This window comes from Chlamydotis macqueenii, chromosome 3 (assembly GCF_036417535.1).
Source record: "Chlamydotis macqueenii isolate bChlMac1 chromosome 3, bChlMac1.mat, whole genome shotgun sequence".
NCBI classification, from domain to species: domain Eukaryota; kingdom Metazoa; phylum Chordata; class Aves; order Otidiformes; family Otididae; genus Chlamydotis; species Chlamydotis macqueenii.
The window spans coordinates 103,485,684-103,500,678 of record NC_141558.1 but is presented as its reverse complement, the minus strand read 5'-3'; the positions used below and the strand labels follow the sequence as shown (position 1 = coordinate 103,500,678).

General features: G+C 35.6%; 1 protein-coding gene across 1 annotated transcript in view; it reads right to left on the bottom strand.

Annotated features, from left to right (window-relative positions):
• The window catches only part of PRKN (parkin RBR E3 ubiquitin protein ligase), a 766,947-nt gene that overhangs the window by 396,459 nt on the left and 355,493 nt on the right, over positions 1 to 14,995 (bottom strand). Inside the window, exon 5 of the mRNA XM_086743743.1 lies at positions 13,661 to 13,744. Coding sequence (XP_086599869.1) covers positions 13,661 to 13,744 — 84 coding nt within the window. The remainder of the gene's footprint in view (positions 1 to 13,660; positions 13,745 to 14,995) is intronic.

The window sequence follows — 14,995 nt, the reverse complement described above, 5'->3', positions numbered from 1 at the left end:
TCATTTACGGTTTGAACTTAACATTTTACTACTATCACATACGACCCACTCCTGAGGAAACAAAAACCATCACTTCTGAACCACTACTTACCAGAGTAAAGCATGAAAAAAAAAAGTAAAAAAATGAACACAGAACACCATTTCATGCAAGAATGAACACTTTCTTCACCTAAGAAAATATTTTTGCTACAGCATGCCATCTTCCAGGTAACCCATGCTGTTTATCCTGAGCCTCACCCAATCACAAGAGCTTTCTCAAAAACAAAATGAGAAACAGGCTCTCAAGAAGCATGTTCTAAGATGCTAATTAAATATATTAAAAATGAACTCACTATCTGACACACATAAAATTTTATAGTCTTTAAAATAAAAAACAAAACATATGTGGTAACAGGGGAAAGCGTTACTCTAAATGTAGAAGCAAGTATTATGCTAATGCATGTGAGTTACTTGTTTTTGAGAGCTTCTAATATTCTTCTAATTTTTGCCACTTTTGGGGGGGGCGGGGAGCAGCACATGCAGGGGGCATAATATGGACCCAGTGTTGTCCAGTGTGCTTCTTCTCTTGTTCATGTACTTTACATATTTATTTCTATATATTTTCAAAGAATAGTTATGACTCTTATAGTTACACAGAAAACTAAATATTTAAATTTAAAGTTCAAATGAACTGCCCAAATTTATTAGGTCAGGTTTCTCTGAGCTAGAAAATCAGTTGGAGGAGATTATGACAGAATTCCAGCTATATAAACGCTCCAGCAAACCAGCAAAACCTATGAAATACAAGAATTAAGTTATCACAGTAAACCCTTATTGACAGGTTAGTGATTCTGCAAGTAATGCACTATTGCCTACCAGTATTTAAGATAAAGCTTCCAGGAATCAATCTGTTTGTGGGTGCCACCTCTAGCACACATAAAAGTCCTAGCACCTTTAATAGATATCTTCACAGTGAATTTGGTTACTTTTCTCCTTTACAACCTCAAATTCAAGTAGGGCAAATATTTTTGTTAAAAAAAAAAGGTTATATGCACACAATTACAGCTTCTCCTAATGGCACTGTAACAGTGGTGTTCAGGGAGAAGTTATTTCTTGGCAAATACCTCACATACACCAGAAGTGCATGGCTTTTCTTTAAAGTAGAAGACAATAAAACCCATTGATGCAGCTTGAATGCCCTGTGTCAGTTCTGACATTGGGGGTGGGGTAGCAGGAGTGAGAGACAGCTTTATGCATTTGTTCTGGTTACATCTGGGATGGAGTTAGTTTTCCTTCTAGTAGCTGCTGTGTTTTGGATTTAGGGTGGGATTTGGTATCTGAAGAACACTGATACTGTTAGTTGCCACTAAGAGATCAAGGACTTTTTCCAGTTTCCTAGGTTTTGCTAATGTGCAGGTGCAAGAAACTGGGAGGGGTACAGCCAGTACAGTTGATCCAAACTGGCCAAAGAGAGTATTCCATACCATAGACATCATGCTTCATATATAAGTGGGGGTTGGCTAGTGGGAAGAGATCCAAAAAAATCGCTGTTCTGAGATCACTACTTGAGATCACCTCAAGATCACTCTTGGTTCCACTCCATGAGCACTGCTCAGCATGGGCTGTATCCAGGTGGTGAGAAACTGTGCATCATGTGTTTTGTATATTATACTATATATATTATTTTATCTTCCTTTGTTGTCCTAGTAAGTTGCCTTTATCTCATCCCACTAGTTTTCTCACTTTTACCCTTCCAAGGCTCTCCTCCATCTCCCAGAGGCGAGGGGTGAGCAAGTGGCTGCCTAGTGCTTAGTTACTGGCTGGGGTTAAACCATGACAGCATCAAAAGGACGAAACTCACTTTTCACTAAAACACTCCTTCCTCATCTCCTAGCAGCAGTTTAAGCATGTGTAGCTTTTAAAAACAATTCATAACTGCAGTTACTTTGCCCACATATACTGAAGTACCACACCAGAAAAATAAAAACCTTTGATTTCAGAACCCCCCAGACGTTTAATGAAGTCCCAAAGAGCTGCTATGGTATATACTGTACAACTGGTCAGCAGATGTATTACTCAGAGATAGAGGATTTCACAGAGATTTGAAAGAGAACTGTTGCAATGAGTTATGTCAGAAAGTCTGTGGATAACATGGTCTTAACAAGTTGTTGGAGTTTAACTCTATGTTTCTAACCATCCACTGTACTGAAGCAAGGGAAATACTTGACTTCCAAGCATCCTCCCAGCAAGCATGCCAAAATATTGAGTAATGACACTGTAACAGCTCCACCAAACCATTTTTATGTATTTATACAGTTAATTAATATGCATTCAAATTAATGTCCCATTGAGACGCATAGACGAGTGTTAACTTCAGCAGACTACTTGTACATTTAAAGCTGAGTATATACTTCATGTATTTTCCCGAGTTGGGTCATTAAGGGAGAAAACAGAAGACATTTGTTCTTACATCTAGACTCAAAGCAACAGAAGTTTTGCTTATATCCGACTTCTCTGAGCTGGAAATACACGCTGCATACTGAAAAAACCCACAATTGCCCGGCCCTGTATAGCTATACTGCTATGAGAATCCAGGCATTTCTGACAGTAGTTATTCAAGAACCTGAACCATGAGAGAGCAAGCCCATAATTTGTAGCAGCATTTCCAACATGAATTAACTTGCATCTCCTGGTGAGAGAAGCTCACAGGTGATGCCATTGACTACATTATCTCACACCACCACATCCTATAAACAGTGCATGCTTATTTTAAATTTAGTTCTGATTTGTAAAAATGAGCTTATTTCATAAGCTGCACTCACAGAAGCGGAAGATACACATTAAAGAGTTTACAAACTGATTCCAAATTATTTACAGGCACGATGATTTATAAATAGCTAGACCGAAAACAGAGTAGATAATTGTTAATCAAAACCTAATACCTTCACATTTCAGCATCTCAGAACAGAACACTAGCATAGAAACTATAGGAGGGAAACAGATTTTATGCCATGGTAAATTTTATAGCAGCTTTTCAGTCTAACAGAATATATCACATAGTGTGTCAGCCTGCAAAATTACACAGTTATTAAGCACTCAGTAACAGTACTTGTCAGATGTGAATGAAAGAAATTGTGCTTTTCCATATAAATACTCCCCTGACATTTCAGTAGACACTCCTATATAACCATACTGCACCCTAACAAAATCACCTTCATCTGGTTTGATTGCTGATAGACGACTGCAAGAACACGTTGCATGCTTGAGTGGAAATCCAAGGTTTCAATCACCAGTAATGAATTTGCAACAGCTGCAGACAGTAGCATATTGTTTATACATCATGTGCAGTGAACAACAAAAGATTCAGTGAAAGTGTTAATGAAATTCACTGACTTATAAAAAAGCTACGCCTGAACATATTAGACACGTTACCACAGCACAAGCAGAAATAGGTAGAAAAACAAGCTGTATTTGTATAACCAGCATGTGGGTCTGATTCGTGAAACAAGTGACAGAGTAAGCACAACGTCAGGGTTTGGAGCAGATTCTACTGTATCTTTTTGAGTTAGTCTATCTGGTTTTAATGTAATAGCGTTTCACTCATAGGCTTCAATTATTGCTTCCCAATTTGTTTAGGTCCCTGAATGCCTGCAAGTTTTCTAAAACTCTAATAGACCAAATGCACAAAGGGTATAATCCCCTTGAAATAATATGTAGAAATGACTTGTGGAGCAACATACAACATAGAGTAACTGTAACACAGATCTCACTACTAGGTTCAGGGCTATAGTATTGCAGTAACACATGCCAGTGGTAGTGACACACGTTCTTCCCACTCTCTTCCCTGGTGTAAGAATAAGATATACTGAATTTGGAGTCCACTTCCCATTAATATTCATGCTAGGTATAACTAAGACAATAAATACATACATATGTACCCACACAGAAAATGTAAACTGGAAAAATGGAGCATCTATATAGATTGTGACAAACATATTGCTCATATTTATCATTTATATTTCAGTCTTATATTATCTGGCTTCTCTAAGAAATCTGTTCTGGTAACATCTGGATATTTCAGGAATGGTCACACTAGACTACAAAGCCGCCCATCTAGTCCAATACCTTGTCCCTAATAGGAAGTTAACAGTAAATGCCTAGAACATGTGTTAAAAAACAAAACAAAAACACCCCCAACCAAATCAACCACCACCAGACAGAACAAACTAAAGTGGTATTTTGTTCAGAGTATGTTCCTAAGATCTAGCAGTTTGTGGCTTAGAGACTTCCTAAACAAAAAGGGTATCTTCACGCTTAATTGTTCTCAATGGATTTTTCTTTCATTAGTTTGTCACTTTTTCAACCCATTTTAACTTCCACAATATATCATGGTAAAGAGTTCTGCAGTTTAATTATGTGTCGTGCAAAGTGGAATCTCCCTGTGGTTGTTTTGAACATCACAATAACCGGAACAGAATATTCTATCAGGCCAAAACAGGGATGTTAAAATCATACAATGTTTTCTTTATGGCAGCCAACACAGCATGGGTACAAAGTGAGCTCCTTCCTGCAGTGCATTGCCAACATGTTTTTCAGGTATTTCTAAAAGTAAAAACTCTTTAAAATATTACGAGTGCATTTACATTGAGTTTTGGTTTGCAAATACGATCTACCTTTCAGCACAGCCAGTGGGATTATAGGGGCTGTAAATAATAAAGGATTTGGCAAGATGAACGCAAGCTGTGCTCTGCTCACTCTCTGTAACATTGAACCCTTGATACTAAGGGTCTCAAGGAGAATATAAAAATGCTCATCTATAAAACATTAAGTGATTTTCAGTGAATATAGAGGCATTACAAAATTTGAAGAGGAGCTTTTGACTTGTTAATCTAAGGTATCCCTCTTACCAAAACTCTCACTGATTCCTGCAACAGGACAAATCTTGAACTAACCTGAAACTGCCTCTCATCAAATGAGGAAGCATCTACTATACCTGAAAAATTTTTCAAGAACTCTGTAATTGAAGGAGATACGAAGTTGTGACCGAAACAACTTCATGATTTTTAAAAGGCAATTCTGAGGGACTAGCAAAATCTAGTAGCTGAGCAATAATGCAAAATAATTTTTCACATAAGAGAATAAAACACTGAAAAAAATAAATTATCTGAAATTGTGCTTAATGTTTATGTTTTCAGATGAGGTTTTCTGGAACTGAACTGCAGATGCAAAAAGTAACGAGCAATAAATTTTTTTTTCTATTATTTCTTGCAGTATCAGTACTAACTTAAGAACATCAAAGAGCAGAAGATTTGTTTGAAGAAAGCATTATAATCTTCAGCGTATTTTGTTTGATGTTTTATAAAATTGTGGTATTTCCCCACATGTGAATAGAAGCTGTATAGGAATACATGAAAGGAGCTAAACTTCCTGAGACCATTCAACACAGTACAAATGCCTTAGTTCCTCTGGGTCTGCCAGAATGTCTGCATAATTCTAGCTCACAAAAACCATTAGCAACTCTTTATTTTGATTGTGAGATGAGAAAACTGAAGAACAGATACAAAGATCTGGGTTGATCTCAGTTTTAGAATTTTTATGGCGCAAAAAATAACGCATTTGTTAAAAAACAGTCTATTAAAGAAATAGTCAAAAGAAAAAATACATTTTATATATAAGCAACTGTTTTAAGTGATACGTGTTACTTTGCTGGTGGTGGTTTCGATGCAGACACCATTTGTGGCCCATTAAAAATGTCCAATACACTATGGAAATACTGTACTTCTACAATGGGAAGAGTAAGTGTTCGCTTTTAATTACTTCCTTTAACAAGAATAGGTCTTAATTTTACAAGCTTTAACTTTTCTTTCCAAGACAAAGAATTTCGCTTTTTTGTCCTTATATAGAATTAATTTTACTTTATAACTCATTTTTTACTGATCATTGATTTTTCCACACAAAGTGGAATAACACAATTTCCTTATAAAGTAAAAATTTATCTACTCCAGAATGAGGTTACTTTGAGAATTTATGTTAAAAAAAAGTCTAATTATAGTTCCGTATAAAGAGGTACCTGAGAAAATATGTAGAGTTGAAATAATTTGTAACTACAATGCAAAGAACTCCAAAACATATTAAAGATCTTTAAATACTAACAGAAGTCAACTGCCTTGTTTCTTTCTTCACTAATCAAGTGCTTGAAGTAAGCATCTTTAATCTGCAGCTGCTATTAAGGACATTAATTTAAAAGCCTAGCAAGAATTACCATAATATAATCACACCACCTTTGTAGGTTATTTCACAGCCCCATAGGTGCTGCTTTCCGTGTTGTTCCCTCTCTTCACTCCTCCTTAGAACATGCACTAGTGGCAAACAAAACAAAACCACCCACATTTATAGATGATTTAAAATAAAGAGCTCTGCAGGAACAGAACCAACTTCACGCCACAGTTTAGGGCAGCCTGATATGAAGTAATCTAGGTAATTACAGGCATGTAAGCCTGACACCAGCCCTGGAAAAAATAAATAGCTAATATGGTAGTTTATTAACAAAAGAAGGATGTGTAATTAACATCAATCAATAAGGATTTATGGTAACTAGACCCTATCAAACTAACCTGACATTTTTATGAGATTACAAATTTAGTGGAAAAATCTAATAGCGATGTTGCAACTTATCCAGATTTGCATTTAGCATTTGATATGGCACTGACATTTTGATTAATAAACTAGAACTCTACGAGATCAATGTTAGATGGATTTAACTGATATGTTTCAAAATGTAATTTCCCCGCAGTGAATCATTAAATGTCAATTTTTCCAAGGTGGTCTTGCAGTGATCATCTCCTAGCCCTGTGCTACTCAAAAGGTTTGTTAATGATTTGGAAGAAAGCATGAAGTAATTACTCAATTTTTTCAGATGGCATAAAATCTGAGAGAGTGGAAAATAATGAAAAGTAAAAGTTGCTGACAAAGCCACATGAATAGCTCACTCAGCTGAGATCAAACACATAATGTGCATTTTAAAATTGCCAAAAATGAAGTCACACCTTTAGAAGTAAGAGACATGCATGCAGGAGGAAGGATGCTGAGCGAGGCAGTAACTTGAAATGACTAAGGTTTTTAGTGGATGGTCAGCAGAGACATTATGGTTAAATCACCTAATGAAACCACTGGATAACCAACGTAAGCAAGCAGACTATATCATCTCTGTAGCTAACACTGATGGCATCGCTGCTATAACTGGGCCTGTTTCTGATGCACAAAACTTAGGACAAATGTTGAAAATAGGTAAGAGTGCAACAGATAACCAAGCAAGTGATTAAGGATAGGAAATTGATGTTTTGTTACTTACTTCTCAGAACATTCAAGGAAAGGAAAATGTGTAACTGAACTTTAGCCTATAGAAACCAACATGAGGAAACAGATGGCTCTTGATAATAAAGGACAGTAGACAGAAACTGAAGCTAGACAAGCTGAAGCTGGACAGGAAGTCTGTACTGGAAACAGAGCACATTTTAAACATGCAAGGTAATTAATTAATTGCATAAATCAAGGGGGTGCTTTTGTTTAATTCACCACTGGCTTTTTCAAGTCAAGGACATATGTTTTCCTGAATTACATGTTCTCATTCAAAAATTTGATAATTCAGGAAAGGACCACAACTTGCGTTACACAAGAGGTTAGGTGAAATGATCAGAACGTTCCTCCTGGTTTTATGTGTATGGATCACTTATTTCCCACCCATACATTCCAATTAAATAATTTTATGTTTCTGTTGTGCAAAGACTTCCCTTTGTGTGTTTTTCAGGCTTCATATTTTGTACCTCAGCAGTTCTGGATTCCCAAACAGTTCCAGGGGACCAAAGAGGATCTTGAAATGCTACCACGCATACCAGATTGCCCTAACAAATCACGCTTTGTGATATAACTGTTCATCATGGAAGTAAAGGGGAAAAAATAAAAACAAACACCACAGAAGTTGGAATATATGGAAAGAAGGTAAAATAAGTGCTAACATGTCTATGAAAGTTTTCGGAGGATCAAAGCCAATGCATGTAAAGATTGCTTATATTGTTCATATGATTTAAAAATAAGAGTAGTTCAAAGCAATTGTGTACAGACTTGCATTTGTGTCATTACAGATGTGATATGATAATTACACATATGCTATTATGATTGATTAGAAGGCTCACAAACATCTTAAAGATTACATTTAACAACACTATGAGATTTGTGTAAGGTGTTGGTGTATTAGTGTAAGGTGTTGATTGCTTCAGTCATGCAATTAGGGCCAAGTAACTGACTGACTTGACTCATTTATGATTTGAAATTAATGAAGTACCATGTCTGCTCTATAGCTACTCTAGTTGTTTTAAGACATGTATGTACATTAACTGTAGTTATAAACTCAAAAGTTGGACTGATTTTGGCCATTGTTCTGCTTAACTAACTAGGCTTTGAAAGGCACTCCTCACAAACAATTTACAAGCTTTTGTTATGCAAGAGCAATTTGACTGGGGATGTTCAAACTGATTATCGGCTTCATCATGGAAGCATAAATCAAATTGTCCTATTAAACACATCTAATGCTTTGGCTTGATTTAGTGATTGAAATAGAGCCATTTTAATCCTTAATTTGGTGAGCTGATAGGTTTCTGAAGGGATGAAAGTTTAAATCGGAAAATTATCAGAAATTGTTTGCCCATTTGTTAGTTCTGGCACCTTCTTATAATACAAAATGAGAAAGATAGAAAGATAAATTACAACTACCATGATGGGTCTGGTTTGCTTGTTACTCAACTTTAATTTATAGTTTATTCCATTTACTTGCACTAGATTTACTTGCCATACCACTTGGCTTAAGAGAATATAACAGTTCCCAAATAGTAAAAGCAATGGCCTCAGAGTCTCTGGTAAAAGAAAAATACTCAAAAACTTGCATAATTCTCAAGTCTGGATAAAGAAGCTGTCATAATCTTACTTCACAGGTTGTGCCACAAGAATTCTTATCCAGTATTTTAATTAGCACTCCTGTTCCATCATACTCACTATAATTTTCTTTTTTTCTTTTTTTTTGAGGCATGCGATATCTGGACTAATCTCTAATGCATAAGGCAACTAACAGGGACAACAATGAAATAAAAGAAACACAAAGTCAAGAGGTTTCTTGGTATTAAGAAACATCTCAATTTTTTAAATTACTCATAGCAATATTATGACTGAAAAATATTCTAATAGCTCCAAGGACTGACAGACACAGTTCCTTTCACAAATATCTGACCACATCACTGTAAACAAAGAACAATGAATAAATAAGAATGTATCAGAGCTTTCCTATAATGAGATGACAGTTCTTCAGTTTACTATATTCACATGTTGATAACATTATTAAATTTACTACTTTACTGTTGATATTCTAACTGCTAAAGAATTTATTCTGTTCTCAGCTGAAACTGAGGTTTGAGCTGATCAAAGCAAAATGAGACAAAAAAAGTATAACGTGTTTCAGCTGAAGCGATGTTTGAGAAGAATAGCTTCAAGATGCTTAAAAGCAAAAGCATTTGGTAAGGTGCGCATTTAAAGCATACAAACTGAACACTGTTCCCTTGATTTCTTAGTCCAGCCTACTCCAGAAGCGCACAGACTCCCTGCAGAACAGACCAGCATGAAAAGATTCCATAACATCGCTGTCCTCAGTGCTAAACCTAACAAAAGTAAACGTGCAGTAGAAGGACAAATATTCATGACAACTTCAAAAATTTCAATATAATAAAATTTCAAGATTCAAATCACACAGAAGGAATGTGGAAAAATAACAAGAGAAGTTACATAATGAAAAAAGTTATATGCTCCCTATTGCAAACTCTTTGTCCCAAACACACAACAAAACAGTGATGCTACTGTACAATGGAATGGGACTGTTATAAGCCATGTATAATGATGATATACCAATAATTTTAAAAATTGGAGTAAAAATAGGTAAGTGACCAAACTGAAAAATAAGTCTTGCTGTGGACACAGGAGATTATTATACAGCTTAATTATAAGAGTACACTGATATTTAAGGAAATCCAAAATTTGGAGATGCTTCTGTAAGTTCAAGGAAGCCTTGTTGCTTCTTGTAGAAACAATTTGCTGAAACCTAACATGTTCTGGACTCTGGAGAAGACATAAAAATGCTATTCAGATATCATGATGATGGACAGCTGATGCAGTCTTCATCAGGAATAAAAAGTTCAAGATAACAATAGTGAGGCATATCACACCAGGATAGAAATATTTTTCCTTTAAAATAATTTTAATGTTTCCTTATTCACAATAGATTAAATCATAACTGACCTATACCTGTTTAACCCTTCCATTATTGTTTCTGAGGCTTTAAGAGTCTACAGCATCTCTTTCTGCACATCAAGCGAGAATCTCAAGAACACATACAGAACATTAATACTTTTTCCATAGGTTTCTAAAGTTCAAAACAGTTTGCCCTACATTTTGCCTTGGACATGTGGAAATGTCTTTAAGAATCTGATGCACGTTCATTTGAGTGTGGGACTGACGTGGAGCCTATTTCAATGAAATCACTACTTCCATAGTTTACAGTGGTGTAACAGCTCTGTCTGTCTACCTATACAAACAAACATTATTATTGCTGTAGCTCTTGATGACTTTTTAATAGCAGGACCCTATGAAGAGAAAGAAAATGTAACAGCATTTTTATACACAGAAGTAGAAAAGTCCTCCTCTTCACAATCAGAAATTCACTTCATTGGATGATAAACAGAATGTTCTGGATGTATTTTAGAGAGCTGCAGAAGTTTGAGATTAATAAGAACACTTCTTGAATAATATTTTATTTGAATAAGGAAAGGTATTTATTGACTGACTAAAGAGTTTACTATCAAATGTATTCAGATTGCTTGTAAGGACAAATCTGAATCTGCAAAAATCGTATCAGAAATATCCCTTCCCTTCCCTCATAAAAAGAGGGAATAAACAACAGATCCTTAACAGGATAGCAGCTAAAATTTCATTTGAGGTACTGTATCTATAATTTTTGTTCAGATACATGTGACAGCTGTATTTATTCAGCAGAAAGCATATGTTCCAACTATTACCATTACACTGAAAACAAAAGCCAAACCCAAGGCAGCTCCAATAGCACTCACTCAAGCTTGCAATCGGTTGAGAAATAGCTTGCTTCTGCCCATTTCCCTGACTTACTGGAATTGATTCTTTATAATGCTCTGAAAAAAGCAGCACTTTAATTTTAACTCTGTGGTACGGTATGCTCTACTTAACATCAATTCTACATCACCAATACTATATTTTCGAAAGCTTTTTTTTCTTTTCCTTTTTTTTTAATCTTCTTTGGAAATTTATCATGATCTCACTATCATGATTTAGTCATTGATTTGGACAAAGTATTGATACAAAACAGTTCTAAGATTATGGGAGAATCTTACCTATTAGTAAAGGTTTCATACACTTTTATGGGTCTGTGAAACCTGAACTATGGTGCTGCTCTGCATTGAGCAAAGCAACCTTTGGTTATCTAGCTGAGTGACCAGAACTCAGTTCAATCTATTCAAAGCAGTAACTAAATTATGCTTGCGTGTGAGAGCAGTATCTGGAATTTCAGAGAACCACAACTGCTTCCATAGCCTTCGGGTTGCCCTTTTCAGAGCACAGAGAGAATCACAAAAAAAAGAACTCTGACAGAAAAAACAAACAAATATGTCTGAAAACCCAGAGCCTGGAGCTCTGCTGGTGCATTCAATCATTTCTCTAGAACAAGTGCCTACCTGCACAACTACACACAATGCTTCTAGCTGAAAGTGTTTTGAGACAGCTACCAAAGAACAAGGTTTCGCCTGCCTCATTTAGTGAATGGTCCTGGTTTGAGAATAATTTACAAATTTTATTTAACTGCATTGAAATCTGATTTCAATTTCTTTCTACTGTTGTCCATTACTCTATTTCTGTATTTTGAACCAAAATAATTAAAACCTGTAATTTCTGGCAAGAGACAAATTTTGTATCAAAATACATACAAATTAATATTTCAGGAAAAAACACACTGCCTCCCGAAGGTGTGTTGCAAACTGCTGTTTATGAGAAACGGAAAACAATGAAAAACAATTTTTAAGCAAAACATTTATGTCTTGGGGAAGAAATAATGAAGGAATATTTTTTCTTTGCTTAAACAGCAATATTTACAGTTTGTTGATAAACGACAACTAACAGTTCTGAGAGTCCCAGCAGGTGAAAAAACTGAGAATCTTGATGACATGCTTGTGTAATATAAGGGCTCAAGCTGGATCTCTGTCAAGGAGACTCCTGTCCTTGTCAAAACCAAGTTTTATCTTCTTCATTTTCCTGTGTCGTCTTTACACAAAGAAGGGAAAACAGAAAGGACCTCTCCCCAGTGACAGGAGTGGCACAGCGATAACAGATAGCAAAAGTTAAGGCAGGCAGTCAATCCCCTTACAACTAGAGTAGTTCCCGAGGTGTAACAACAGGTAGACTACAGCCAGTCTGCCCAGAACCAAAGTGGTACTTTCACACACCTAACAGAGCACAGTACTGCTGAGAGACTAACACATGAACGCCTAATACCTGCCACTTTAGAGAGAATGGTTGAGCCACTACTACATGGAGCACACTGAAAAGCAGAAGCCCAAGAGCTACAAGACCTCAGCTTCTGTTTGCTGTGCATGGAGACAGCCATAAATCTCATGCTGTTAAAACAACTGCTGCCTACACTTTGACAAAATACTTCCCAACAGCATCTATGGCCAAGCAGGAGACACCTACAGAACCTCATGGATGTGCCACTTTGCAACTGTCTTGCTAGGGAAGACAAAGAGTAGACTACACTAGAGCAGGTGAATGCCTCTCAAAAAAAGGCACATATGTTGTCCCAATCTGCAAATCTTTGATGAATAGAATCCTTTCATCTGTACAGTGTTTTGCGATTATCTTCAGAAGCTGCATCCAAAAGGAACATCTCAAATTAAGCTTTATCCCAGGAAGGAAGTACCTCTAAGACTTCCCTAATATTAAATACTGTTGAACAATGTCTAACACATGAAAAAAGATCTAAGTACATATAAATAATGTTTTGAAAAAACCTTCCTTTTAAAGAATTTGAGATATCTATGCTGCTTCTTACTCCAGCTTGTCATTTACGTCACTTTAAGAAACACTTAAAGAAAACAATGATGAGCATATGGGAGAACAGATTGTAAAGTAAGCTGTGTGAAGTATCTGCTTCTGTGGACAAAGCCTGAAAATCTGATATGAACAATCTGATATGCAAGGTAACACAGAAATCTGAAGATTTCAGGGCACTGACATATACAAAACAATTATAAAATAAGCATTGACATAAACATTTAAGTATTACATTCTGCATTTAATGTACACATACTTCAATGAGTTCTACTTCAGTAACAGAGATGACAAAATTATTTCCTCCTCCTTCATTCCAAGCAGCAACTGACCAAGTTCCTCCCTTTTGCTAATCATCAGAGATATATTATCTGATGATGAACAGCCCTTTTCAAGTATACCATACATGTCAGCTTACCTTCATTTTTGCAATTTTAATATGGTTACAATTGCTACAAAAAGTTATTCTTATAAATGCCACAGTACTTGGAGAAACACGACAAAATCTTACCGCTACATCGCCATTGCAGCTTTGGGACTGGCAAACACCTCTTATTCTGTTGGGAATCAGCACATCATCCCAGCAAGATGGACCCTTCAAAATAAGACCAAAGCTTATAAGAGTTTTAATCTACTTAAAAAGTAAACACATAAAAGTTGGTTTTGTTGCCTCTCTTCATATCTCAATTTCCTTTAGACTTTAGCTAGACAATTTTATCACATTTAAACAGAATAAAAAAAAAAAGTCTAATCAGATTATATGACAACATTCATCAGTAAAGCTCAGTCACTGACAGTACATACGCCCCTTTCACCCTCAGGTCAGTGTTGTCAACAGGAGTCAAACAGTAGGTACATTTTCTCAGCTTAAGACAGGGACTGATTTATGAATAAAATGCTACAAAGACTCATCTCCAATACCGTTTACATCTCAACCCACAGCTGATGAAGGGGAAAAAGGGAAAAAACACAACAGTTGCAAGTAGAATATAGAATAGAAAGACTGGAGCGTAACACAAAGACTAGGTTAGGTAGGCTTTTCTGTATTTAACTTTACTTTTTCTGGCTCTAACTTTACCAAAATCTGTTTCTGTTTTCATGGGCTGCTAATGTGAATTTTGGTAATGTTTGCTGTAAACAAATTAGACTTCTTGTCACCAGATAAAGTCTTGATCCAACTATAATACAACATAATGAAAAAGTGAAGTGAATCTGCTTGTTCGCAGATTCCTGGACATTTACAGTAGCTTCAAGATTTGACAGTCATTCTTTATAAGAAAAAAAAAAAAAAAAAACAAAAAAAAAAAAACCAAAAAAACCCCAAAACAAAACAAAAACAAAAAAAAACCCCAAACAAACAACAACAAAAATAGAAAGAAAATGGATAGAAAATCCTTCACAAACTTTGCTATGGCTTTTTAGATATAAACAGATCATTTATGACTGTGCTACAAAAGACAGAGTAAATGTAAAGATTACAAATCAACATTATTAATAATATTTCACAACTGCAAAACAGTGTGGTTAACAGGATGATCTACCAAAGAAGAATACTTATATACATGGCATATATAGGAATATTTATAAAAATAGTTCCCCAGTACATAAAAGTTTTACATGATGTTTGTGCAAGTCTTCTCTTTTAATATTAGTCTCACACAAGTTAATGCTTAATTCATGGACAATAAAAAAATATTCCAATAAATAAATATCAAGCTTAGAGATATCCATATGCACAGCAGAAATAAACAATTAAGAAGGTATAAATAATTAAAATATTTGCTGTTTGGATTACTCAGTGGTTAGGATAACATCACTACTCATGAATAACAGGAAAACTTCACCC